The sequence below is a fragment of the Lichenostomus cassidix genome, chromosome 3 (assembly GCF_008360975.1).
Source record: "Lichenostomus cassidix isolate B80296 chromosome 3, HeHo_3.0, whole genome shotgun sequence".
Classification (NCBI taxonomy): domain Eukaryota; kingdom Metazoa; phylum Chordata; class Aves; order Passeriformes; family Meliphagidae; genus Lichenostomus; species Lichenostomus cassidix.
The window spans coordinates 21,209,568-21,237,448 of NC_139483.1; the positions used below are offsets into that span (position 1 = coordinate 21,209,568).

General features: G+C 44.5%; 2 protein-coding genes across 2 annotated transcripts in view; both read right to left on the reverse strand.

Annotated features, from left to right (window-relative positions):
• Positions 1 to 3,298, reverse strand: part of VASH2 (vasohibin 2) — a 34,007-nt gene extending 30,709 nt beyond the window's left edge. The window contains exon 1 of the mRNA XM_085054852.1: positions 2,747 to 3,298. Within this exon, the coding sequence (XP_084910978.1) occupies positions 2,747 to 3,046 (300 nt within the window). The 5' untranslated portion in view covers positions 3,047 to 3,298. The remainder of the gene's footprint in view (positions 1 to 2,746) is intronic.
• An 8,787-nt stretch (positions 3,299 to 12,085) lies between these two features.
• On the reverse strand, positions 12,086 to 27,421 carry FLVCR1 (FLVCR choline and heme transporter 1). Its single transcript, XM_085054851.1, has 10 exons — positions 26,647 to 27,421; positions 23,462 to 23,606; positions 22,788 to 22,928; positions 22,410 to 22,477; positions 22,060 to 22,163; positions 20,780 to 20,890; positions 19,618 to 19,723; positions 19,289 to 19,400; positions 18,703 to 18,770; positions 12,086 to 17,300 (listed from the first exon to the last, which is right to left on the reverse strand). Exons 1-10 carry the CDS (start codon positions 27,313 to 27,315, stop codon positions 17,238 to 17,240), a joined length of 1,587 nt encoding a protein of 528 aa, XP_084910977.1. The 5' UTR covers positions 27,316 to 27,421; the 3' UTR covers positions 12,086 to 17,237.
• Between the last annotated feature and the right edge of the window lie 460 nt (positions 27,422 to 27,881).

The window sequence follows — 27,881 nt, forward strand, 5'->3', positions numbered from 1 at the left end:
AGGTCATGGATGGCAAGAGGAAACGCAGACACAGCACTACAGACCATGAATTTGTAAAGGGAGTGAAATTCAGAGACGAGTCAGATGAAAAACCTTAACCTTAAATCATTCTTTCCAAGAAATTGCAGCCCCAGAGACAGTGGAGCTGCTGCAGTGCAAGACCACATGGCAGAGCTGGAGACTCATCCCATGGCTGGAAACGCCATAGCCTCAGTTCACCACAGACATCCTGAGTGAAACTCATTTTGCCCGATTCCACTGTCTCACTTAATGACCAGAAAGTCATGTCCTATTAGCTCCCCCTGCAAGCACACTGTTACTCAGCACAGATAAAGCTGACAGGCAAGAGTCCTCAAAGCTGCTGAGAGGTTTAATTTATTAACATCTCCAAGATCACAGAACAGGTAAAGGATTGCACAGCCCTTCCAAACCATGAGCCTGCATTATTCCCAGAGCTCAAGCCAACAGTCAGAGGTGCTGATCCCACAGGTTCCAAAAGTGCACCCCTTGCAGACAAGCCAGCTTTTTGTGAGGACTCTGCCTCCCGAGAGAGATGCAGCCCTGCACCTCTGCAGTCTGCATTTGTTCCAGTAAGGAAAACCTCACCGACACAGTAAGAAGCTACTTACCACCCTGTGTGTATGATTGCTGAGACTAATACCAAGATGATTAGAGCAATCAAGTGGAGCTTCTTGGGGAGGGGATGAAAACTCTCTCCCATCACCAGGGATTAAGAACAGATCAGATGCAGAAATGGAGCAGTTGCACACGCCACTCATCTCAGCCTGAACCAACTATCAATGCAAGCAGATTACAGATCATCTTCTCACAGGCACAAGTTTCCCTCATCACTCCCAGTCAGCAGTACCTGGTCTTTTGCAGGGTGACCCATACCCAGCAGCACAAGCCAATTAAAAAAATCTGTATCACCATTTAAGGAACAAGTCTCTCCTTACATTCCCACTCTGACCCAAAAATTACTAGCAAAACTTTAGTAATCCACAACCACTTTGTGGCCAAAAAAACCCTGCACCCAATCTTCATTTGCTCACCTGATTTTTGTTAGCTGTAAAAAGGACCTCAAACTACCCTCTAATCCCAGAGGTCCCACACTTAGCCAACAAGGGCTGCTTAGTCACAGAGGGCACCAGGTCTTCCCACCCTTGAAGAAATTAATCACTGTAACAGGGATTTTGCTTCCAGGCAGTGCTGAGGAGTACAACTCCTACAGCACTCTCCACTGATCATCACTGATTTGGCCAGGCAGATTTCAAAACATTTTTTTCTTCTGCCCAGCTTCAGCACATGCCACAGAGAATCAGCCCAGTGCTGTGGCACTGAGGAAGAAGCTATGGGCAAGGCTCTCTGGGACATTCCCACAGGAATACAGTGTGCAGGCCAGCACACTGGAGCCACTGGCATATCTCTCAGCAGATGCTTTGTCAGTCACCACGGGTATCACCAAGTAAAAGTTACTTGCTCCAGACCTGGGAAGTAAGGGATCACAGTCAAGTCTAGTGCGTGCTTTGCTATCTCTTAACACCAAACTGGTTTGCAGGCCATCTAGACTGGCATAAGCTGGTCATGCTGCTGAAACGTGAAGTTCTGCCCTCTCCCTGCCCCTTCACTTCCACTTCAAGTGCTGGTGCAAGTCCAAGGTGAGCCACACCAAGGAACTGCAAACTCAGCATAACCCGATTATTCTTTAGCTGGATATGCTCCCCCTTTGCTCCAAACAAAGGCTGGTTCCTGCACAAGGAGTGCAGAGGGAGAGAGACTGCCTCTTTTGCACCTGCACTGAACCAAACATTGCATAAGAGAGATGAAAGGCCTTTTCAGCCTGCATCTTATTTGACAAGCACCTTCTCAATACAGCCCTACTCAATAAAAGCTTTCAACTTCTCTGTGCACAGAATTTCCTTTCTACTCCATGTAAAGAACAGGCATACTGTTCATGTCAGCGTCACTGACAGCCCAGACCATGACAACAGCAGCCCAACCATTTCACCCCAGCTTGCACAAATCAACCCAGACTTTCAGCGGTCAGCTCAGATTAATGCTGCTTGATGCAAGGAGTGAATCAAGCTCAAAGCCTGCCAAAGCAGAGAATGTTAAAGGCACTGTGATCAGAAATGCAGCACAGTGTCGAGAAGCCTTGGAACAGCACACAACAACATTTTATTTGCTGGCTGAAGGAAAAGGACTTGGGTGAGGCAGAGCTGTTTGGGGCTTGTACCGAGGAACGTACAAAAGCATTTGGAATCTTTCCACATCCTGAAAATTAAATGTCTAAGTTTTAAATCCCTTGCTGCGTTTGAGGACCAAGGCTGTGTTTTAGGAAATGCCCGTATTCCAAAAGGAAAAGAAAAATGTTCTTCAAATTGCACAAAGCGCTTCACTTAGTCCCTGAAGATTTCTTTTAACTCTTGTTTTCTGCTTTGTTTCTCCCCAAGCTAACAGGAGTAATTTTCTTCCTACTTGTTCCCCAGAACACCAACTCCAGCCCCTGAGCACCCCGCAGCCCCCGTACCCCGTTCTGGGCGCTTTCGGACAGCAGATGCCCCATCCTTCTCCCCAGTGCCCCGAGAGCATCCTCCGGGCTGAGGTGTCACACCTTCCCACCCAGCCCCGGAGCCTCCCCGGCCGCTCGACGCGTACAGAAAGCGGCAGCGGCCGGACCGGAGCCCTCGGGCTGCGTGTCACCCGCTCCTTCTGCAGGAGGGGACACACGGGGGCTTCGCCTTACCCGAGCCAGGCGGGCGGCGCTCCGGATGGCCGCCACCACGGCCCCGCCGTCGGGGTGCACCCGCTCCACGTGTCCCCACATGCGCTCCCAGGTCTGCCCGTCCATGGGGAAGCCGCTCTTGTTCACCAGGAAGAGCGAGCCGCCGTCCCGCTGCTGCTCCTGCTCCTCCTCCTCCGAGCCCCCGCCGCTCCCGCCGCCGCCCGCCGCCCGCGGCTGGGCGCTCCGCGACCGGCCCACCTTGCCGGCCGCCGCACGACGGCTGCTCCCGCGGCCGGCGCCGCCGCCCGCCGTGCCCGTCATGGTCCCGCGGCCATGCCCGAGCCCGGGACCGCTGCCGGGATGTGCCCCGCGGCCTCGGCGCCGCCCGGCCGCTCTTTATGTGTATCTCTGTATGTGCGTCTGTGACAGCCGCGCGGAGGAGGCTGGACGGGGACAGCCCTTCGCTAGCAGCGCCCGCCTGCTCGCTCCGGGCGCCCCGTCCCGATCCCGGTACCGGCCGCGGCCGCGCTGGGGGCGCGCCCCGCACCGCGCGCCATGCCGCGCGTTACCGCGCGACCGGCCGCCCGCCCGCCCGCGGCGCGCCCCCATTGGCCGCCGCAACAAAGAGGGGCGGGGCCAGCGGGGCGGGGCGGGCCGCCACTGGTGGAGACGCCGACCGGAGGCGCCCCCTGCCGGGCGACCCCAGCCACCACAGTCGGGCGGTGCAGTCCGACCGCTTTCGCCCTCAGCCGAACGCGAGCCGAGCCCGGCCGAGCCGAGACGAGCCGAACACATACCAGCCAGGCCGAGTCCAGCCGAGCCGAACGCAGCCCATTCGAGCCCGCGCCCAGCCGAACCCAGCCGAGCCGATCCCCTCAAGCAGAACCCGGCCCAGGTCGAGCCCAGCCGTGCGTCCCGATCCGCACTGCGTGACGGACGCCTGAGGCCGAAACTCTTCCTCGGACAGAGCTAGGCTGTTCCGTTCTTCCCAACAGAGCTGGGAAATCCCGTGTGGAGCACTGGGCGTTACGGTGGTGGCAGGGAGATCCCAGCCCGAAGGCAAAGCGCTGCCGCGAGAGGCACCCTGCTCTTGTGAGGGGTGGGCAGAGGAGCGGCCCGGGCCCGGGCAGAGAGCTCCCCGGCGGTGCTGCCTTGTCCAGCACCCACTGTGCCCTGATGGCTATGGCCACGCTCGGACGGGAATTTCCGCCTCTTTATATCAAGCACAACGGTGCCAGTGTAATACAAATCCTAGAGCTAGGAGTGACCCCCCACCCCATCAGATACAAATAGTCTGAAAAATGCTGCCCCCATCCCCTGCCCTTGCACTCAGACACTGCTGCCACTCTGATCTCCCCTGCTCCAGACATGAATAAATTTCTGCAGTGCCATAATCAGCTTCCCGAAGGCTCTCAGGAGCTAGGAGTGTATGTTGAGTTGCTAATCACTCTCCGCAGGAGCCGATGTCTCTCTGAGTCCTACCGCTAATCCTCCCTGCTGTCCCCTGGCCACATGGTATGCCAGAATCTCATCAGGAGGTTTAATAGAAGGGAGGACAGAGAAAAGCTGTTCCATCAGCTAAAGCAAATCAAGGGCTTCAGCTTACATGGCTTTGCCCAGTGCCAGCTTTCAGCCCCGGAGACTTTGGTCTAGGAAACCCCCTGAGCTGAATGTGGGGACTCTGTGTGTAAATGGCAAAGCAGTCTGGGGGAAAGGAGAAAAGGTCAGAGTAGATTTAGAGCTGCTGTGGAGTCTTCACTCTCTCCACTATGTCATGTATTTCCCTAATTGTCAAGCAAATACTGCAGTTGGAGGGGAAATGTGCATGCAGGCTGGGCAGAGGCAATACACACACACACACACACACACACACCCTGCTGGGTTTGGAAGCAAGATCCCAGGGGAAGCACGGTCTCTCCTTCTGGAGCACAGATGATGCTGGGCATCAGCAAGATGTGAGAGCACCAAGATGAGTTCCAGATGGGAGATGATGAAACACAGAGACCTAGAGAGGCTGCAGATGGCTGCAGACAGAGGAGAGGATTCTCAAGGAGCTAAGGGAAGCTCAGGCAAGACAGTGCAAGAAAAGGAAGGCTGAGAAAGTCTGCAAGTTCACTGAAGCAGAGCCAGGGGAAAGCTTGAAAATAATTCAGACCTGGATCTTAGAAGTAATGGGACAGTACAGGTGGTGGCATCCATGTATGAGCAGCTGAGGGGCACACTGTGTGTGACAGAGCCTGGAGAGCTGGGATTACACAGCAGGATGTCATCCTCAAGGATGCTGATACACAAGCTGGCAGTCATATATGTCCCAGAGCCTTGTTCACTGTTGGAACAGGCAACCATGTTGAGGCTGTCAGAGCCTTGCTCAGTGCTGCTTCACTGCCCAGAGCAGCCAGGATCCTTCAGATCCTTCAGTGCTTTCCTTAACTCACTCACTACAGAACCACCCCAGAAGGGTGAAGATTAGTGATACTACATGCTTTGCAGTTCAAAGCCTCCTGCATCCACCATGTCAGGGTGTGCTCCATGCAAGAGGGAAGGAGTCTCCCTGGCCAGACAGGTAAGGGGCACGGCAAGTTTGGGGCACCACAGCTCTGTTCACAGCAGCCCTTTGTGGCACCCAGACCACTTCCAATCAGGACTGAAAGAAAGAAAATTCTTACCCAGCTCCTCCTTGATGCACAGGCTGAAGTGTGACAAGCCGAACTCCCAGAGGTCAGCCAGTGTGTCCAAGGCCAGCTATGGGCTGGACAGGCAGGGCAGAAGTTAGCTGAGGTCCTGAAGCTAAAGGTAACTTTGAAACAACAGCCTAATGAGACAAAAGTAGAGTCCCTACAACTATGGGAAAGTCTTAATAACCCTCTTGCCAGTTACAAATTAAGAGTAAAAATAGAATAATGCTGCTTTGGATTAGCCAAAGCTCTCCCTGGTATTAGTTATGAACAGACATATTCAAGATGAGTAAAAGCAGGATGGGATATGCAGCATGCCCCCAGTATCCAATGGCTTTCACCTCGTGGGGTCGCCTAATTTTGAAACTGTGACTCTCAGCAGAGCTGCCTTGCTCCCTGCTCTGTTTGCAGCTCTTCCTCTCACACCAGGTTCCTGCCCAGCCTCTGTCCCAGAGTGCCAGACCTTTTCGACTTTGAAATTCAGTCACTTTGTATGGATGTATTTTTCTAAAGCTAGCTCTGAACAGCACCTCAAATCTACAGTCTTACACCTAATGCAGAGCTCATCGCTACCACAGCTGCTTTCTGGGTCAAAGGAACTAATTTGATCATAAAATTATCACATAAGAGGGTTTTAACCTTCATTATTTCCAATTGCAGACTCATTTAAATGCAGAATTCAAAAGGCCCTGCAGTGCAATTACACAACCAAGTGCAGGAAAATTAATAGCTCTTAATTTGTACCATGACAGGAAGGTGGTATCAGCATTGGCACTTTTTCCAAGCAGACTTCTTCTGCCCACACCCCACAAGGAGTCCTACTAGCCCCTTTCTCAGCAAGAACCCTCTTGCAAACAGCAATGAATTCAGCTGAGCCATGTAGCAAAGCCTCACTGCCCTGTTATATTGCACAGAGGAAGTTCATTCATGTATTTATTTGGGCTTCTCTGGGAAAGCACTTCCTCTATTACCCATTGTTTCCAAACAGCCCTTCTTGGGCAGGGAGCCAACAGGAGAAGGCTTTCCTGGGCAGCAGCTCCAGCCTGGCCTGGCCTCAGAAAAGGGAACTGCAGCCAGGCTGGAGAATGACGACTGGTGTCATTTGCTGTCTCATAGCCTATGAGGCCATGCACTGCCCATGTTCCTGCTTTCCTGCTTTGAAATTCGGTGGTTTTCTGCCTGCAGATCTTTTGGCAGCACAGCTCCAGCCTTTTGTAAAGCCTTGTCCAGACTCTGCTGTCAACAAACCTTGTTATGTGAAAATACTTCTCACTGTGAACAGGTTTGCAACTCTGTGTACTACCAGGGCCACAAGTGGGGCAACAAACCCAGAAGTGAAATAAGACCAGCAGCAGCGCTGCAGAAAAAGACGGGCTGGTTGGCTGCCCTGCCTGCCCAGCCCTGACTCTTCAGCCTGGACTCCTGAGCTAGGTTGTGGCGATTCCCCATGTCCCAGTCCACATAGCACCCTTCTCAGTGCCACAGCCATGTCACAAAGCTGGTCCTGGTGCATTTGCTTTGATGCCTCTGCAGGCAGACAGTGGGGAGCCCAGCCAGCAAGGGCAGGAGACACATTTTGTTCCAGCCCTCCTAGGAACAGATGAAGTTTTCTTTTGTGTAAGAAGGGAGTGTTCAAATCTGTTGCCATCCAAGGCAGTGCTGGGAAGCAAAAGCTTGTTTATCTTTTCTTTTTTCCTTCCATCAGATAGATGGCAACAGGACAGATCTGGAGCTGGGCTGTTTCCCAGGTCAGCAAAAGAAGACACAAAGTGCTCTGCACTCAGTGGAGGTCCCTGTACCAGTATCAGTTACTGGTGGAGCAGGAAATGTGCCCAGTAGCTCCAGCTGGCAGCACTCGGAGCAGCAAAACCCTGAAGCCTGGGCACCTTACAAAGTGTTCCCAGCTTGGGCACACAGTTCTGCTGAAGTCAGGCCAAGTGATCTTAATGGCCTTTTCTGCATTTAGGAGCCAGAAGAGCAGCTGCAGTCCGAAATGGTTAATCCCACAAATGTGCTTCAGCTTTGCAGAGGGAAGTAGAAAAACATAGGTCAAGAAAGTTTACCTGCTGTAAGTAAATTGCATTATTGCAGTGAAAACATTGGCCCGTTTCCTGGAAAGACCATAGTGACCTCGTTTGATCCTTGAAAAGGAAAATAATACTTGTTTGTTTGGGGCTTTTTCCTAAATTGAACATTATGCTGAAATGAGATTCTTTTTGGTAATTAAATGAAAGGTCAAACTGTGATAAGGATGTAACCATGGCAATATGGGAATGGCTGTTGATACAAGTTTGCAGGAGTGATACGCATAACCAATAAGAATAACTTTCTGTATTCATAAAATTTCCATGTGATCACTGGGAAAATAAATATGCAAAGCAGGCTTATTAAAAAAAAAACCCAACCAAGCTATAAAATAAATGCTTGAGGGTGTGCTTCCTTGGAGCTTTCCCCAAGGCAGCCCTTTCTGAGAATTCTTAACACACTATTTATTTTACAATGGTCTAGTAGAAAAAACAGCCATCAGCAGCTTTGGGCTGCACCAATGAAGAACTTGAGCAGCATGTTTTGATTTCTGCCTGAGCAAGTCCAGGACCTCCTGCAATAATTCTACTACAAAAAAATCATTACTGTGCTTATTTTAGATGGGACTAGCTGGACTCCAGTTGTTCTCAGACTAATCCAACAAGCAAGATTTCCTTGCTTTAAAAGAGATTTTTAAAAGCAGTGAAAAATTTTAACCAAAGTGTCATGAAGAGCCTATAAATGGGGCCTTCTCCAAAAAAATTTGCAAGTGGTTTGCAAATTTGCACTTTCCACTCCCCATTGCAGGTCAGCATATCCTACTAACCTGACTGAGCCTTTGCTGACAGTGAAATAGCCTTTTCCATACTTCCTACAGTCACCTCGCTCTGGGCTACAAATGATGGCATCAGATACAGGTGAAAGGGTTGTTTCTGAGTGGTACATCAGCATCCCACTTAGCCTGCCTTTCTCCTTCTGTCTGGTTCCAAAGTTTCAGTCTCAAATAGTGCCGCAGTTGGGAAAATAATTACATTAATACAGTTTGCTGTGAAGCTCTTACCTGACACTGTATCACATGATTTTTTCTCTGCAGCAAGCCCTGCTTACAAGAACAAGAAAACACTAATGTAACCTTCCATAAATATTGGCTGCTTTTTTTTTTTCCCCCCAGGGTAACTGCATAATAAAATTACAGGTAGTAAAAAAAGGCAGTGGCTGAAAAAAATCTGCTACTTAGAAATGAGATTTCTTTTCAGCAATCGTCAGCAGCCACAGACCTTGTCACAAGGGAGCTGCCAGTGGAGGCACCAAAGGTGAGAGTCAGGACTTCACTGCCAAGTGAGCACCTGAGTCATCCCTGCCTGCATGGAGAGAGGAATGTACTGCAATAAACCCCTCCCCGCTTAAGGTTAGAAGTACAATTGTTGTTGCTGTTCAGAAACAAATTAAGCAATCTAGGTCTGCTATAGAATAACCTGTGCCCTCTAGGAATAGTAGGATGCTGGTTAGGAAACACTGGCCAAATGTCTCCATATGTATTAAAGTTCTTCAAATGAATTTTCTTTCCAGGAAGAAAGAAAAGTGGACTAGAAAAGTTAGTAAGTCTAGCAATAGAACATGTCACAAACCCAAACACCAAAAGTCTTTGAATTGAGATGCTGTGTGAAACCTGCAATGAGAAATGTGTGATTTACGGTTCTCAATGCCATGGTGCAACAAGATGTCATCATGACACTGATGATTTAATCAAACAGTTTTTGATCTGAAGCATCACTTCAAGCATCCCTGGGAGGCAGTGCTCTGCAGATTAAGAGTCTCCCTTTCCACAGAATGATTGAAAAGTAATCAAAACACTGCAGAAGTGCCTGAAGGTGACAGTAAAATTCAAATATTGTTGTCATTTTAGCAACAAAGCTCTTAAAGGAAATATAGTAATATGGAGAAAAATTGGGCTTTTTTTCAGCCATCATTATTTGATTATCACATCAATGATTGTAATTTCCAGAGGTAATTAGCCAACTGAAGCTTACAGAGCACCTTCTGATTTTGGAATCAAACCCAGGAATGCTGTGTCATCACGCAAGCTACAGACTTTGAGGAGATTCTGTAATGCTCTTGGTGCATACAGCTATTTCAACCCTCATGAGGTTCTCACAGTTCAAGCTTGAGCAGATGGAGTAGATCAGAGAAAAATCACTCTGACCATGGGGCATTTTGTTGCCCAAAAGCTGGAGGACCTCTGTATCTCCCCTGGCAACAGTCTGGTTTGGACAACTTTGTCAAGCTCCCAAGCCTCTTATGGCTCTTCTACCCTTTTGAAGCTTTAGTGGGGCAGTGACAAGACGAGAAATCATGGTATTTCTAGGCTTTAGGCAATAGCCTCTAAGTGAATTTCAGGCTTTTAGCATTAGGGCCCAAAGTAAATCCAGTTGCTCATTGGGAGCAGAAGATAACACCAATTCAGGCCCCTGGAGCCAGTGAATGATCCCTGGCTGAGTCATTCTCACCCCAGTGGGACAGAGCCTCTTCATCCTGCACATGATGTACATTCTGTCTAATGCCTGCAGGGCTGTTCAGAACCAGCTGATGAATTATTCTGAGAAAATCAAGTTACCTATTTAATGCAGAAAACACTGTGCACAGCCTTAGAAACTGCACTGTTACACATTAAGTTCTTTTTCTCTTGACAGCAAGCTGGACAATTGGATTTCTAAAAGAATAACTAACCCTCCACTCATCTGCAGACAGCTGCTCTTTTACCTTATCCAAACTAGTGATCAGCATCTGAGAAACCTTAGGACTGCCCCGTCCTGAACAAAGAAATTGGGAACTCTCTGGTTCACTCTAATGCAGGCTAGTAAAACTTCTGAAGCCTTCAATATTTCCCTGAGATTTTTCCATCTGCATGGAGGTTTATAGCTTTTGTAGAATCTTGTGGCTATTTCTGGAAACTCGTAATACAAGGCCACAATACTAACAATGCCCTTTAGATACTATTTACTGCCTTTTTAATGGTCTAAACATTCAGCATTCTAGAGGCTGAATTTTGATTCCTGATATGAAGCAGATATTAGTTACTCACAAATATATAATTACTTACAAATCAGTAATTATGCCTACCCACTGCCAATACTTAGCCTTTGTGACATATCTGCTGAAGTCCTTCCTACAAAGTTCAGGATATTATTGTTTTGTTTTCTGAAAGTTGTTGTTTAATAAAGCTATAAATATTAATTTAGAACATATTCAGATAGGATTAGTTCATTGTGAAGCACAGACAGAAGGAAATACAGCAGACGTCTAAGAAACCTTTCCACCCCAGGAAGCAGCTGGACTGTTAGGCACCTGACTATTTTATTCATACACAAACCACATCACTTTCTGGAAGGGGTAGTACTTGTTAGCTTTGGATCACAGGGCCTCCTCCCAGCTATAGAAATTATTGTCTGACTAATCACAGTCAGGATGGCTTCACATCTCCCATTTACCTGATGACAGTTCTAGTGTTTTCTTTCAAGAAAGACTGAGAATCTGACAAAAATCAAACCAAACCAAACAAAAAAAAACCAAACCCCAAAAACCAAAAAAAAACCCCAAAAGCCCCCAACAAACAACAACAACAAACCAACCCACACACAAAAAAAAAAACCCCACAAAAAATAAAAAACAGAAACACAAACTGACCAACCAACCTAAAGAAACTTTAAGGCAGTAATAATTTTCTGGGATTGTTCCTTCCTAGCTGTGGGAATGTTTAAATTGCAGTGCTAAATGGGGATGTAGCTTTCATAGAGGTACCATAAGAGAAGCACAACCCTGTGGTCCTGGTTGTAAAATCAAGAACCCACCTAAAATTTCAACCCAGGGTTGCACTAGGTGTTAGTGTTGCTTTATGACAAAAGGCTTGTGTTTGCTGTGCTCTGCAGCACCTGCAACCTCCTTCTGTGAAGCATCTCCTAGACCAAAATAGCTGAGAGAGAATCCCAGCTTTGTGAAGTGAGATAAAAAAACTAAAACATTTTCTTACTGTGACTCTACTCTTTCTGAAGCAGGTTCCTCAAATTTTCCTGGCTCACAGCTGGGCTAAATGCCTGAGAGTAGGTGACAGAACCCTTGCAGAGTATTCACAAGGGTTCTGCTGTGCTCCCACTGAAGACAACCCTGGTTTTAGCCATAACTGAATGCAATGTCTCACTTTTATCCTCTCTAAGAAGCTATCCTATCCTTTCTCCCCAGATAATCTCTCTGCAACCAAGTGTTTTATTAAAATAATATTTGCACTACCTTCAAGAAGCTGCCTTTGGATCGCTCTGCTTTAGGGGTTAACTTGCACTTCCTTTTCCTCACAAATCTTTTCCAAAGCAAAGGAGAAATCTCTGTGCTAGAGCAGTGTGCAACTCGACTACTAATGCTAGTACTTTCATTCCAGGCCCCGAGAAAATGTCTCTAGATGCCAATACTGTTGTGTAGAATAAATTTCTACACCCTGCATACATGCACTCTGCATGTTCATGTCCATGCATGTTTATTAAGGACACAGTAAGTCATACACTTACACATTTTCCCACATTAAAAGGCAGATTCTAAGAAAAAAAAAATCACTTTTAGATTAGCCACTGTATCAGCAGCTGTCAAAAATTATAATCTTGGCTCCAATCAATTTAGACATTATACACTTTATTAGTAACATATAATGGTAAGGAATGATGCCATCCACATATACACATACATACAATATTGCAATCAGAGAATACTCATTAAGAACTTTTAATTTTCTCTTGAAATAAAGAACTGGACACTTACAAAACCAAAATATTACTGCAAAACATATTTGTTGTCTTCATGAGTAGAACAGAGACATGAGCAGTAAATTACATAGGTCTTACACAGAAACACATTTCTCTTAGGAAAATTTTTTGCTTTATTCAGTCTAGTTCCTGCATTAACATCACTTGTCCCTCTTCACTTCAGACTTCAGGCCGAATGGTGGGGCTGGGGGTAATCACATATTATTGTGTACAGTGACAGCTTGTGCTCCATGAAACATTAGTAGTCTAACACTTGAGAAAGAGGTACATACACATTTTGAAAGACAAGAACTGTAAAGGTCACACATTCCCATTCACACAGGAAAACTAGTGAGTTCACAAAATGTTAAAGGAAAACAAATGTTTACAGCTTAACCCAATTTCCCTTGGTTGCATATGCACAAGATAGTCCAAATATTTCTCAAAAAAAACATTTTTCCATCAAGCAACATGGCCTGGCTCCTCTAATTACACACTGCACTGATTGTCTCTGAAACAACAGACTGCCTTGAACAAAAGAGATGGATGGCACAGAGGCTGAAGTTAGGAAAGCCCTATTAATCTGAAATGATTAATCTGTATTCTTCCTACTTCTTCCCTTGTTCTCGCTTCCTTGTAAAACATGGGCATTTAGAAACAGAAAGAGATGTTACTAAAGACAAGACTCCATCTGTAAAATACTTGTTCTGAGGGACTTATCTATGAGCAATTCCAGACTATGCCTTACAGGTCTGGTATTTTCAGACCCAACCTACAGGCACGAGAGATTTAAGGCCATGGTAGAATCCTAAATAAAAATGGGTCAATGTTCTCCGAGTCTCTTCCACTGAAATTACCAAAAGTTGGTAATGGCATGGAAGAAACATAAAGATAGGAGTTCATTTTAAGGCTAACCTCTGAATCCTGTAGCTGAAAGTTACCAATTGCACACCCTGCTGGGCTGCTGGGAACTTGGGGGCAGCCCCCATGTTATGTTCCCCATTGCATGAGCTCTTTTGCATCCTCTAGAGCTCTCTTGAAACACTTAAAAGAAATGCAAAAGCTGATTCATGGGATTGGAATGCCTCTGCTCACTTGGTTTTCCACACCATCCTCTCCTAGGTGACATGTAATTCCATTTCATGATACGATTACCTGTTTAAACAGTTAGGATTTTTAGCCCCCAATTCTACTCTTGCTGGAGGGCTGAGCCAGGATCTCAAGGCTAAGAATCAGAAACCTTATTTCCAATTCCAGATGCATGTGGAACTTTCAGGCTAAGAAGGTTGCACAGAGAACTCGTATCAACCTTCCAGTATCTGAAAAGGGACTACAGGGAAGTCAGAGAGGGACGCTTTGTCAGGAACTGTCGTGACAGAACAAGAGGGAATGGGCACAAACTGAAAGAAGGGAAATTCAATTTAGATATTAGGAAGAAATGTTTTATTGTGAGGATGATACGATACTGAAACAGGTTGCCCAGGCAGGTTGTGGACGCCCCAGTCCTGGCACTGTTCATGGCCAGGCTGGATACAGCTTTGAGCAACCTGGTCTAGTGGGAGATGTCAGGCAGGGAACTGGCAGAGACCATGGCAGGTGGGTTGGGACTAGATAATCTTTAAGGTCGCTTCCAACTTCTTAACATTCTCTGATTCTTTAATTCTGTGTTTGATTGAATGCATGTTGTCTGCTAAAACCTGAAAATTAAAAGCAAAAACCACAAAGCCTCAACTACTCCAAATCTATTTCTGCCATGAGCTAGAACCTCAATTTCTTGATAGACAGATGGTAAGGTTATCACATAAAACATTGATTTGTTCTTTATTTGCACTTTATTCTGCTGCTGAGCCTTCCATTTAAATACTTCATCATTGCCTGAAAATAGCTCACAGGTGTCCAGCTTTCAAGCTCCTTTTAGAAAGAGAATATTAAATCCAGGATGTAATTAAGCCTTCATTATTAGGAATATTTCTTTTCAGCGACCCAGCAGGGTTTCCACCATACCAAAATCTTGTTTGGACCTTTTCAGAAGGTAGCCAAGTAATCTGGCAGAAGATAAAAAACACAAGGAGCCAGAACTAGAATATTTTTTCAATAATCAGCTGAACATAACTAAAGAAACTGGAAACTAGTAGTGAAAAAGGAATTAAAAAGAAATTTTAAGAAAGGAAAACAAAGACTGAATCTTTGAATTTTAACACTGTGTACTGAACAGGTCAGCAAACATTCTGGATGCTGCCAAAGACTTACTATTGGACATTTGAAAACAATGCCCCAAAACTGCAAAAATATTATCTTGTTAAGATTTTGCAACACCAAAAGTCAACCATGGGCTATGAACATAAATATTTTCTGAATCTGTATCTTGCTGAAAAACATATATGTATTTTGGCACACATTATAATCATTTTTCCAAAGGGAAGATCCACCCTCGTAAGTAACGAGGCAGTGTCTTTCACTTTTCTCACTTAGGCTTAAAAAGTGTACATCCCTTAATAGGGCAGCTTCTATCACAGCAAGTCATTAAATTACTGACATAATGAAAGCATCTCTACTTCCAGTCCTATACCCTTGCCTGCTGGTTGATCATCCAAGAGTTACTTTTCTATATTCAGCTACTTCAGCAGTGGACTCTTCTAGAGCTCACCAGGCAGCAAGGCCTGTCCATTTTCTATAGCACTGGACCTGGCAAAGAGACATGAACCCTTTTTGGCAAGGCAAGTGTTCCAAGTGTGTTTAGTTTATTCTGATATGTCTTCCCCTGTCTAAACCATTTATCATACAAAATATTTAAATCAAGATCATCACATTTAGAGGCTAAGCTTAGACAGATAAGTTTTCAGGGTCCTTTTTATACAAAAGGATTCTCTAAGTCTACAGTGAAGTAAGAAAAGCATTTAATGATATTAATTGTACTTAAATGTACTTTAAACAAAATCTTGGAGTTTGCTGTTGTTCAACCCCAGCCATCCACCACACCCCAGGCAGCCACTCACTCACTCCCTTCCCCACCAATGGGATTGGGGAGGGAATCAGAACAGTAAAACTGATAAACTCAGGGGTTGAGATAAAGACAGTTTAATAGGGAAAGCAGAAGCCATACACACAAACAAAGCAAAACAAGGAATTAATTTACTGCTTCCCATGGGCAGGCAGGTGTTCAGCAATCCCCAGAAGAGCAGGGCCCCATCAAATGCAATAGCTACTTGGAAGAAAACACCATCACTCCAAACATCCCTCCCTTCCTCCTTCTGCCCCCCACTGTATACACTGAATATGATGTCATATGGTCTGGAATATCCCCTTGGTCTATTTGAGTCACTTGTCCTGCCTGTGTCTCGTCCCAACCTCCCATGCACTCCCAACTTCCTCGCCTTTTCTGACGTATGAAAAGCAGAAAAGACGTTGGCTCTGCATAAGCCCTGCTCAGCAACTACAAAACCATCTCTGTATTATCAACCCTGCGTTCAGCACAAATCCAAGACACAGCTCCATTCCAGCCACTGTGAAGAAAAAGAACTCTAGCCCAGCTGAAACAAGCACAGAGTTAAACAGTTCCCCACACTCAACTGTAACAATCTGTGGAAAACTTCAAAAAGGATTCCACCTTCTGGATGGCACTGCATCTGTGGGAACTCCAAGACACAGCATCATTGATGGCACTGAACTTGCAGGCTCAGTTTACTGAGCTGAATATTAAATGTTTGCAAAAAAGTCCACTAACCCAGGCCTGACTTTCCCAGCAACAGTATTACTGTAATGCTATCAGTTCTGTGGGTGTGTAGACAGAGCACAAGGTAAAGGAGAAAATTTTCAGAAACACTACAGTGAGAAACACCCCTCCTAAATAAAGATAAATGCAGTAACAAAAACTGAAGGTTAACGAAGACTGTTCATTTTGCAGCTAAGATGGTATAAAAGCAAATATTTGATCAGAGAAAGTGAAAATATCACTATTTTCCTTTCAGTCATCCTTATAGCTTTTAACAAACTGCAAAAGACATGATTTACATTACAAAAGCACAAGAATTTCACATTAGACAAGTGATACAATTCATAAAAAGGACAGAACACATTTTCTGATACTCCACAAATATTCAGATAAGGTTTAACACACAAATGGAATTACTTCAGCAGCACTGAATAAACTCAAGATGAGGCAGGGATCTTCTTTACAAAGTAAAGGCACCGGCTCTTTGTAAACACAGACTCCTCTCTCTTTAACTGAGAAAGCACTCAAAATATTCCATGGAGGAAACTTGTGTGGTAGTGTTCCACTGCTTCTAAATACTTCACAATAGAGATAGCAAAGGCCTTTCTCCTCCTTTTTACTATATTTAATAAGAAATGTTTTTTCTCCAGTTTATCTAGTGAGGAACTTTTTCAATTTCCCCAGAAATGCTACAATGAAGCTATAGAACAGTGTTTTCTCTTATCTGCCTTCTGATACCTATAAAGAAGTTTCAAGGCAAAAGAAATGTCAGATGCCAGTATGAAACACATACATCATCTCTTGTTTTCTGTATTGTGCTATCACTTTCCCAGAAGGAATCATTGGCTTATATTAAAATACAGATACATTTAGAATAAAAAAGGAACATCCATTGTGAACATCCTCCTGCTGTGCACCTCCCTATTCTTTGATTTTTCAAATGCACCAGCAAGACTGAACAAGAAAAGGAGATTAGATACTTCTGGTCATGACAACTGGACATCAGGATTCCTGATTTTTTCAAGTATGTATCCTGAATGCATGTCTCCCTACTGTGGAGAGTGTTGACAGAGCTCCTTACTAATGAAACTGCGAAACTTGCAAACCATTAAAGTAAATATTCCATTCAAAGGTGAATTGTTTGCGTCTTGGGCAAAATGAACCGAGCATCTTCATATCTTCCAACACAAAACTACCACCAATATCAACAAACACATTTTACTACTTATACACACAAATCCAGTGATTACACTAATTTATATTGTTCCGTATCTAACCAAACTTGTGCGTTTCTAAGCCACCTCACTTCAGCTTTATAAAACTGACTGAATCTTTAATGTAGTGCTTTCATGTTCTACAGGACTGTCAACTGGTACCTGAAGAGGGAGATAAAAAAATAAAAACACAACAGGAATTAAGTTGTTAATCAACAGAACTATTCTCAAATTCAGTATTCTTTGGTAATTATTAGGTTAGCCTCCAATAGTATATATAGTTAATTAGCCAGATTAAGCAATTACAGAAAGCCCTATTTTCCCTTCTTCTTGTAATAAAAAAGAGAAATCAAACACAGAATTTAGCTTCTTATTATAACTCTAAAGTATATATTTACTGCATAAAAATATTTGTCACTTGAAGATTAACTTAATTTTTTTTCTCCATTACATTTAACCACAGCAGAGTCTCGATGAGCAAGGTTCTGTATTAAAGTAATATTGAACATTATTAATACAGGCAGGTCCCTATTATTTATGGCAATATCAGGGCAAGGACTCCAGCTTTTCCTACATCCTGGCCAATATAAATAAAGCTGTGTGTCAGTCTAGGCTAATTAAGAAGGTGATAATGGAAAGCAGACAAGTCATGTACATTCCCAAGAGAGCCCCAGCCTGGCTGGGAAACCACAGGATGGCACACTGAGCACACACAGCTGCACAGGTTTCAGGTTCAAGTTAGCTCAGACACCACCAGCTCGGAAGTTTCTGAACCTCATACAGATACTAACTGCGCAGCTGGTCACAGATGATCAAAAGCTGCTCTACATGCAAGACACCTACACAAAAAGAAACATGGCAGAGGATCTTGCAATATCTGACCCCCAAAATGTGCCTCATATCTTGATCCCAATGATCAAAAAACCCACAGCACTGAAAAAATTTTCCACTGAGAGCCTTATTTCTACTAGTAACTGTGGAAATTTGGAAAAGCTGCTGAAACATGGAACCTTATGATCATCAGAAAGTGCTATGCTCAACTCTTCATTTACATTGAGAGGGTGCTCAGCAGAAGAGCAAATCCAGCTCTTTATGCAGCACAGTATAGAAACTCCAGCATGACTTTTGTTTATCAGTGAAGTCAGTGAAGACACTGACTTCATTTGAAGGGACTGCAGGTATTTTAAATAAAACACATAGTCAACAGGATGGCCTCATAACCCAATACACAAAAAGGCTTCACAATTTACACTGCTACCTGCTAATATGAAAAATCAAGCCTGAAGCAATAAAATTGTATTATTAGCCATTTAAAATGAAATATTCAAAAAATTCAAAAATTTTTTAAAAATCTGAGAGCAGAAGATTTTTAGTTCTTTTTCATGGGCATTAAGGAGAAAAACAGGTATCTGAGGGCAGCATCCTATGTGGCTCTGTTGTTCAAAACCAGTATGGAAACAGTAATGAGATTTTGTCAATTACTCTTTTGCAGTTAATATTGTTATGCCAATAGAAGCCAAGCATTCAAGTAGGTAATAGAATCATGGTAAGAGTCACCACTTACAGGTTTAATATCCAAGTTCATAATCCCTGAATTCACATTGTGTCTTCGCAAATCTGATTTTATTAAGGCTGGAAAAAAAGAAAAAGGAAAGGTGGTTCACAACTTTGCAGTGACATGTACTTCAAGGGAAATGTTTGCACAATGCAAGCACACAGAAGCTGCTTTCAGCACATTTTCAAAATAGCCGTATTCACTCTTTGCAATTTGAACTCACTGACAATTTGAACTTGCTCCTCCCAAAGCACACAAAGCAGGTAATGACAACAAAATCTTTCAAACCACAAGAACTTAAAGCAAAACTTGCTTAGTTTAAGCACTTTTAGCACATTTGTAAGTCAGCATGTGTAAGTCACTGGTACAGTTCCAAAGTGCACCAGCAGTTTCTTGCATTTGGAAAACTGCAAACTGCCTCCATTTATGCATTTGTTTCCATTTCCCATCCCACTCTGAGATGGACATCTGGCTCAAATTCAAGATACATCTCAAGAAATGGGGGTCAGATGGCTGCCCATATATTAGCAACATCATCCTAAAAACATCCACATTTTTACATTAATGAGAAACCATTACTTGCATTTGTAGTTACCTGTTAAAATAATGCCCACAAAAATCCAAGCACAAAGAAAGATGTTTCCTGCACGAGGACTGTAGTCTGTTGTGAGCTTTCCTTGAACAAGTGTAAAGACAATTCCAAATATCTATAAACAAACAAGTAACTTCATCAGGATCACACAGAAAAGAGTCATCATTTTATCTTTGAAAGTTACAGCTCATATCTTATAGAAATCAAATTTAAATAAGTTAGGACTATAACAACACAACAGAGACTTAGCTAAGTCTAAGAAAGCCTTTCTAGACTCGAGCATAGTGGCCTTCCTGAACATTACTTCACTTGAAGAAATAAAATGATGTAACCTGTGCTGATGCATTAAGGAGACCTGAGGAAGTGCCTTCAGACTCTGGATATGTAATTTCCACAGCAAATTCAAACCCAAGTGGAAGGTAGCCGGTCATGAAGAACCTGTTGAAGAGGAGAGTAAGAGGATGACAGGTGTGGCATTTACCTATTACTACACCTAAGAAAACCTAACATACACACACGGTATTATGAATTAGCTGGTATGCTGAACTGTCATGTTTTCATGACTTAACATAATTCAGTAATTCCAAATAATGACTACTTCCTTCCCTCAATATGATCCAAGAATTTTATCCATACATCTTTCTCTTTAGGACAAAGTTGTTAAACATGTTTGTCCTATTTCCCATAACCACCTGCATTCCACTCCAGACATAGGAAACAACCTTTTCTAAAGAGTCCACAAGCCACTCAATACTTGATGCCAATCACTTATACAAGAAAGACATATACAAACATCATCATTTGATCAGCCCCAATATCCATGCTGGAGGACAAAAAGAGAGCATGAGTAGGGAGTAGGCTGTACACTGGAACACCTGCTGGAAGCTGCTATGGAAGAAGCTGAGGGGACCGATGAATGATGGGAAGAGAATGGGCTTAATGCATCTGAGGTTGGTTGATTGGTTTTTAAACTGAAACTCTCAAGACATTTCTGGTTTTATCTTGACTTCTGTGTCTGAATACAGCACCATTCCCTCAGCACCTTTTGAAGCTTTTAGATCCAGTATCTATGAGCACAGCGAACAAAGCAACCAGCATGTTGCTTGGGCTATCAAAGTACAGATTAATTATGCAGAGAAGCCAGTCTTCCTAGATCTGCTCAGTTAAACTGTAATCACCTATACACTGGTCAAAAGAAAGCTTCAGCTTCATTGCAGAGAGCTTTTTGAATTGGAACCAAATGAACTGACCACATAGAGACCTCTCTTAGGTCCATAAAAGTGCCAAAAGAAATTTACTGAAAAGTGGGTTACTTCAGATTTATTCTGATGTAACAGAAGGTGAAACCCTACTAAACACTACATGTACTGTGAGCTGTAGGCACAGGCTGAGATCACAGTGACAGAATACACAACAGAATCACCCAGTTAAAACATTTAGATATGTTTCTGACCAGAACTGCAGTAAGTCTTGTAGTGCTCTTTAATTGCTCACCCAAGTATTCCTCCAGTCACGAACACCACTATAAGGTATCCGAGGTCCAGGGTGAAGGTAAATACCAGCAACCCAATGAATGAGAGAATGTAAACAATCAAAGTAGTTTGCCTGCAACCCAACAACAACAACAACAAATTAACATTGTTAACAGAAGGCCATAGCACTTTGCTGCAGCATGGAAGAGTAACATGAATATTGCATACTCTCTAACAACTGACATTCTAAAGCTGTAAAATTTGCCTCATGTAATTCTGAGTCAAACATAGCATGCAGTGAAAACATATCCTTCCTGAACTCTCAATTGACTTGCTTGACTTATCTCGCTGCTTCACTCAAGGCTAAGGACACTTACTCAGACTCTCAAAGAGTGAACAATCACAGCACATACTGCTACCTTAAGACTGTTTTAGTTCCCTACTACATTGTACCTCTTGGCCATTCTGCAGCACTGCCCATTATGCAATACATCAACACAGGAGCAGCTGAGTCCAACACTATTAGCAATAAAAGTCAGCCTACCAAGAGGCAAGTCAAACAAATCTGATTACAGTGTTCTATTTATTTTGAATCTGGAATAAAGGATGTCTTCCAAATTCTTAAAGCACATATTTATAAGCTGAAACACATGCAGAAACAAAGCCAATCTACAGCATTAACATCCATTAGGCTTGCAGAGGCACATAATGTACTAAGAGTCACAGGGGAGAACAACTCCATCACAAACAGTGGTCCAGAGCAGTGCTCACTCCTGGGGGCACCACACCATGGATGATGGACCCAGGAGCTCCCACCCCAGAACAGAGCTCTGCTCCATGGTCATCTCCTGAATTAAAGCAAATATTGCACTTACTAATAGGATCAGGAACAGCATAAAAAAAGTGATTATCCATCAACTGGCCATTTTACAAAACAATGCAGGGTAGGCTTTGAGACTTTATGCTTTCCTAGGAGATGATGCCCACTGGGCCACTTGGCCCCTGTATGTAGGCCCTACAGTGCTTTCCTGGTTAGCCTGACACTCCATAAGAGACAGAAATAGATGGAAAAAAAACATGAATCTTTGCATTCTGCTCCCTCGTTTCTTTTTGCCCATAACCAGTAGGAGTCTCAAGCTTTTGCTGTAGCCTCAGAAACTTGTCTCCATCAAGGCCACTAAAAGATCAGGGATGAACTGCATTTCATCCACAGTTTATTTCAGCCCTTACATTGCAGTATTTTCCTAATGCAATTGCACCACTCTCCTACCCCTAGCCCCACACATGCCTACCCACACTTACTTGTATGTTTTAGTGTAATCCAGCCACAAACCACAAATAATCGAACCCACCATTCCTGCCACCACCAGTGTCAAGCCAATTCTCCCAGCGTTCACTTCTTCTCCCTTTCAACAAATATTTATATGGTGCTCATTAATAACTTGCTTCCACTCAGAGTCAAGTTCAGACCTCTTGGCAGTCATAAGTGCAAACAAACATTCCTATGACTCCCACAGCTGTATGGTACAAGAAACTGTACAGAGGTATAAAAGAAACCAAATGTCTGAGCACACACAGCACCTAAGAAAAAATAAATATCGCCTCTGCAAATGTACAGTGAAAAAGACAAAGATAAGATCCAAGAAACTTACCTCATAATGAGTTACTATCATCTGGTTTAACAATGTGGAGACAGAATAAAATGCCCCAGTCATAATACCTGCAGTACCAAGAAAAAAGCTTCAGTCATTCCAGGTGCAGCCATGCAGATCTGCTACCCTAAAGAAATAATCTTACAATGTTTAAGACTTGCAACACAAAACCTGTTATGTGCCAGGTAAAATCTCTGTACTGGACCTATAAGTCATATTTTGCATCCTGACAGATTTGCTAGCACTGGCACCAGAGTAAACAAAAGCTTGACATTTCCTCCCCCATAAAAAAGAAACCCCACAATTCAAACTCTATTTGCTTTCAGCCCATGTTTGAACTGATCCATCAGATTACAGGCAGGCAGCAGCACCACTTACCATAACTGATCAGCAAAAGTATAAATGGAATATTTCTGAACAAGTTAATAATGGACTTTTTATAGGAGTAATCCTCAGGAGGTTTAGTTTGCAGGACTGCTTGAGAGTGACTAGGAGGGTATTTGGGTTTTTCTTCAAACACTGAGGAAAAAGAAGAAGAAACAATTTTTGATTCATCTCTATCAAACTAATGCGCTTTTTATGCCTTTTTTAAAAATGTTTTTCAGCTTGATGAATTTCAGAAGATTTACTTGTAGTTTTAACACCTCCATGAAAAAAATATTTTAGATTTTCTCATAGAAGAATTATGTCACGTCCACAAAGGATGTGTTATTTGGTCACATCTGATTGCTACCAAAATATGGTTAAAGACAGATTTCATCTGCAATGTGTTGAGACCTTTATATCAGAATTGTAAGATTAACAGAGTGAATTCACATTATAATGTCCTTGTAGCAAAGAAATTAAAAGAACTAAATATTCTGAAGAGATTACCCCATGTGAAGCACGACACAGAGTGAAATTGTTGTTTCTTAACCCTGGCAAAACAGGTAAGTGAACACAAACTGGAAAAATTGTAACCTCAACCACTCTGAGTGGTCAGCTGCTTTAAGTGAGATGCTGTAAACACTCTCTATAGTCAGCATGTAAATTGCAGTAATTTAAACACTCACCAACTCCTGTTAAGAAGAACAGAAGTGTGGACACTATTGCTGTTCCATAAAACATGATGCCAATGTTATGTGCCATAAGATCAATATCATTTGGTGTATTTGGAACCAAAACAGGGGGCAACAAAAAGCCAATTGCAGTACCAAGCTGTAAAGCAAGGAAAGAAATAAAAAAATCATTTCCCTATGAACACAAAAATTAACAGAAGTGAAAAGTCTTACCAGGTAGAATGCAGAATTGTTACCATAATAAGCATTAATAAAACTTTAGTATTATTAATGAGTAATCACACTTCTGAGCCATTAGTTCTCAAGGATGTTTTACAACTGGATCTTGCATAACTCATGTTTTAACCTTTTCATTTCTTAATTAAACTACTGCACTTAGTAGTATACGTAAATACTACACTCAGTGTATATATTTACACTACACCTAGTACTTATACAAGAATCTTTCACAGGAAAGTACCACACATGAACATAAATTTGTATAAGTCATCCTGCAACTGAAGGGCTAGAGATGGCACAGGACTCCAGCTACTCTTGTAGGAATGCTCTTCTCCATTTGATGTCACACTCCTGCCACTACAGTAACAAAGGCTGGCTTCAAGGTTTACTGCAGAACAGATAGAGCAGAGCAAAGCAAGAGAAAAGAAATATCCTTATTAAGAAACACAAAACCAAACCAAATAATTATTGCCAAGGAAATAAAGAAAAAGCAGAGAATGAAGTAGTAGTGGGTGTGTATCTGGAGTAAAATCCAATATAACAACAGAATTTGTATTAAAGAGACAAAAAACAGGGACTGAAATTTTGGGTATATATATAAAGCATTTTAAAACGTGAAGGAACAAGTCGTGGACTACTCTCCAATTTCTCTCTTCTGCTCCTTGAAAACTAAATGGCATTTTAAAGTGATAGAACATTTATTTTAGGTAAAATTAAATGAAAAAAGAGCACCAAAGACTGTTAGAATACCAAGTTCAACAATCAGAAAGTACACACATTAGAGGCGTGCCACTGTGCTTACAAAGCATCCTTTGTGCACACCCTGATGAGGGTTTTGCTACCTTTGCTTTCCCCCACAGACCATCGGATTTACATCAGTATCCAGTTGTCATGTGAAGAATTTGTCTCCTTTTGTCTTCACCCTTCAGTACATGAACCCTACAAACATGAACTGAGTACACAGTTACTTTTTCTTTAGGTACAGTTTTTCCTCTCCCAGTAGGAGCCAATACGGTACCCACAATATTCCAACAAAGTTGAGTGATACCATTTCCCATCATTTACATCTAGAGAGGTTAAGGCCAGAAGGAAGTGTTCCGATGAGTCTGGTGTGCCTCCTTTAAGATGCTAAATACTTGCACAGTTCTGGCACTCCTAACAACCCTTGACAGTACATCGCTGGATTCCCAGCGATTTGTGTTCCAGTTGCAAATGATCGGCGTCTCAAGAGGTGAGATGCAATTTTTGATAACTGCTCTGTTCCTCTCCTGCCTGCAGTGCTGGCTCTGTTTGCTGTAGCTCTGAAGTTACACGCAGTATCTGATAAGCAGTAGGATAACCAACAGTCCAGTGGGTTATAGCAACCTGTTCTGTTACATAGTTCACCTTGTGCAATTATCCAGTACAGTGAGACCCAACGGGGATGTGTATGCAGAAGGGAACTGCAACGGGATATGCAGACAACATTACTTCTAACTTACAAGTGCCTAATTAATCATCTCACTACTCTTTCAATCTAGCCTTTGACAGTTTTGGGGATTTTTTTAAGGAAGCAAAACCTGAGAATAGAGAAATTCTGTTGTTCTATCGGCAGAGGACCAGCAAGCACTTCAGCAGGCACACTGAGATCAGTCCTACCTTCTCGAGAGGAATACACTCCAGAAATAACTACAGCTTACCTTTTTCACATCCTGACCCTGTTTCCCTTGTCCATCTTTCTTGTGCTTCCTATCCACACAATCCCCACTCTCCCGCTCCTGCCCTGTGCCACTTCAACCCCCACATCTCAGCATCACATCAGTTTCAGGCTCCACGCCGGATACTTGACACTCTATTGCAGAACTGAAAACCCAGTAACCCCTTGCTACTGGGAGGGCTGGTGCATGTCAGGAAGAGTGGAAATCTAGCTGAAGAAGAAACCTTGAACCTGATTCCAGGGTGCAGATCCAAAATTTTTGCCTAACTGTTGAAACAACCAACAATTTCTGAAATCTTCAGCCCAAAAAGGACAGTTGACTTGTCCGCTGGAAAACTTCAGTGCAAAAAAAATTGGTGTGGAAAAACTGCAAACAGCCAGGTATGAGTTAATGTGGAATCGGCTAGGTTACCACCCTAAGTGTAAATATATAACATAATTATCACCGCTGTAATAATCCAAAGTGCACAAACATAAAATCATAAGACTCAGATGAGAAAAAAAAATTCCCCATTACCTTAACTAAACTCTACCTATGACCTCAGCCTGCACCAGTGACACTGATTTGAATCTTAGCAATTTCTTGCCACAGGAGAAAAAAACCCCAAACGTGGGACAGTGGCAGAAGATGAGAACAAGGCTATAGAAGGAAAAGAACAAGTATCATACCTGCACTTGTGCTTTCAGATGCACTTGTTCCAGGTCTCTGAAACTGGCCAGGACCAGGGAGCTTGAGGAAATCCGTGACTCAGTTATCAGCTCCCCACAGTGATGTGAACTATCACAGCACTACACAAAACTTCATGAGTCACCAGGGTATTGACTACTGGCACCTGGCAATTAGAGGCCATATTTTAAAAAGCAGAAACTAATATATGTTGGCGCTGGGGCTCTTCATGAAAGTTCACGTACTTCACACTCCTCCAACCGGGGGTGGATTCAGTCAAATGAATCCAAATGCCAAAATGCAAGAGGAAGTGGAACAGGACCACTTCTGAAAAGGGTCTCGACTGAGGTACTGCCGGAAGCTGATGTGAGCTGCCACACGCTGCCACATGGCCAGGCTCCTGCACAGCCAGGCTGGCTGGGCAGCGCGGGACGCAGCATCACCTTGTGCTTCGCCCCGCTTCCTCACCTGTCCACTCTCCCAAAAATATCTCCTGGAGAAAGCCTTTTACCACTTAAGCACCTTATTTTTAACTCGATACCGAACTCCAAGGAAGCCCACTTCTCCTAAGCCCCCCTCGCTCCCCTCCAACCCTACCTGGTTGCCCAGCACAGCCACGGCGCAGGCGGTGGAGACCTCAGTGGGGCCGAACCAGACGGAGGCGATGCGGGAGGGCAGCCCCAGGATGAAGACCTGGGCGACGGCGCAGACGGCCTGTGCGGCCAGGGTGAGCGGGTAGCGCTGGGGAGCCAGGCTGCCGCACTTGAGCCAAGCGCCCAGCGCGTTGAGCCCCGAGCCCAGCAGCGCGGTGAGGCGCAGACCGCGGGCGTCCAGCAGCCAGGTGGCCGGCAGGATCAGCGGCACGTAGGCCACCATGTACACCATGGAGAGCCAGTCGATCTGCGTGAAGGAGACGCCGTAGAAGCCGGCGAAGACGTTGCTGAGGATGCTGTACTGGATCCACTGGAAGGCGTTCACCAGAGAGTAGCAGCTGAAAACTGCCAGCACCGCCAGCCGCCGCCGCGACAGCCTCGTCTCCAGCCGCGTTTCCGGTCGCCCGCCGTCCGCCGCCAGCATCGCCTCGGCCTCCGGTGCCGCCGGGGCTGCCGGGGCCGGCTGCTCCCCGCCGCCCGCCGGGGCCGCCCGCCCGCCGGCCGCCGCTTCCTTGCCGGGCAGGAAGCCATTGCAGCGCTGCAGCGGGGCCGCCGCCGCCGGCATCTCCCCGCTCTCCCCCTCCGCCTCCTCCTCGCCGCCGTCCTCCACCATCTCGGCCGTCTCCCCACCCAGTTTCCCCGGCGGCTGTGGCGACGGGAGCAGCCCGGCTCTGCCTGCCAAGGTCACTTGGCTGTGGCTCCGCTAGCCGCCGCCCCGCCCCGGGGCCGGGCCCGGCAGCCGAGGCCAGCGGGCGGGGCGGGAGGCGGCCCGGGGGCGGGCGGGCCTGGCCTGGCGGGGCAGGGAAAGCGGGAATGTAGCCCGGGCTGCCGGGATGTGTTGGAGGTGTGTGGATGTGGATATACAGAGATAGAGATGGTTGTTTTGGTCATACCTCTGCTGCCGTTTTCTTTGTCCATCTTTCTCGTGCTTCCTTACCTGCACAGTCCCTGCACTCTTGCTCCTGGCCTGCTCCACTTCAATCCCCTCATCTCAATATCTGAGTGATGTATGTGTGCATACACACACACATACACACACTTCTTTCAGTCTTTTCAACTGAACTTACAAAGGCTGGGTGACTTTGGCTGGTGGCATGAGAACCATATGGAGATTGTTATGATGTAAATAATGCCCATGACATCCCCAAGGAAGGGGCAAGGTTGCCTCCTTCCTGTAAC

Excerpts from the sequence above, each read along its gene's own strand:
- FLVCR1 (XM_085054851.1), bottom strand. The coding sequence starts at position 27,315 with ATGGTGGAGGACGGCGGCGAGGAGGAGGCGGAGGGGGAGAGCGGGGAG. Across the intron at positions 18,771-19,288 it reads TGTGGGCATTATTTTAACAG|CCTTAATAAAATCAGATTTG; the intron begins GTAACTACAAAT and ends CTTTTTTTCCAG. Across the intron at positions 17,301-18,702 it reads TGAACTTGGATATTAAACCT|GTACCAGTTGACAGTCCTGT; the intron begins GTAAGTGGTGAC and ends CTCCCTCTTCAG.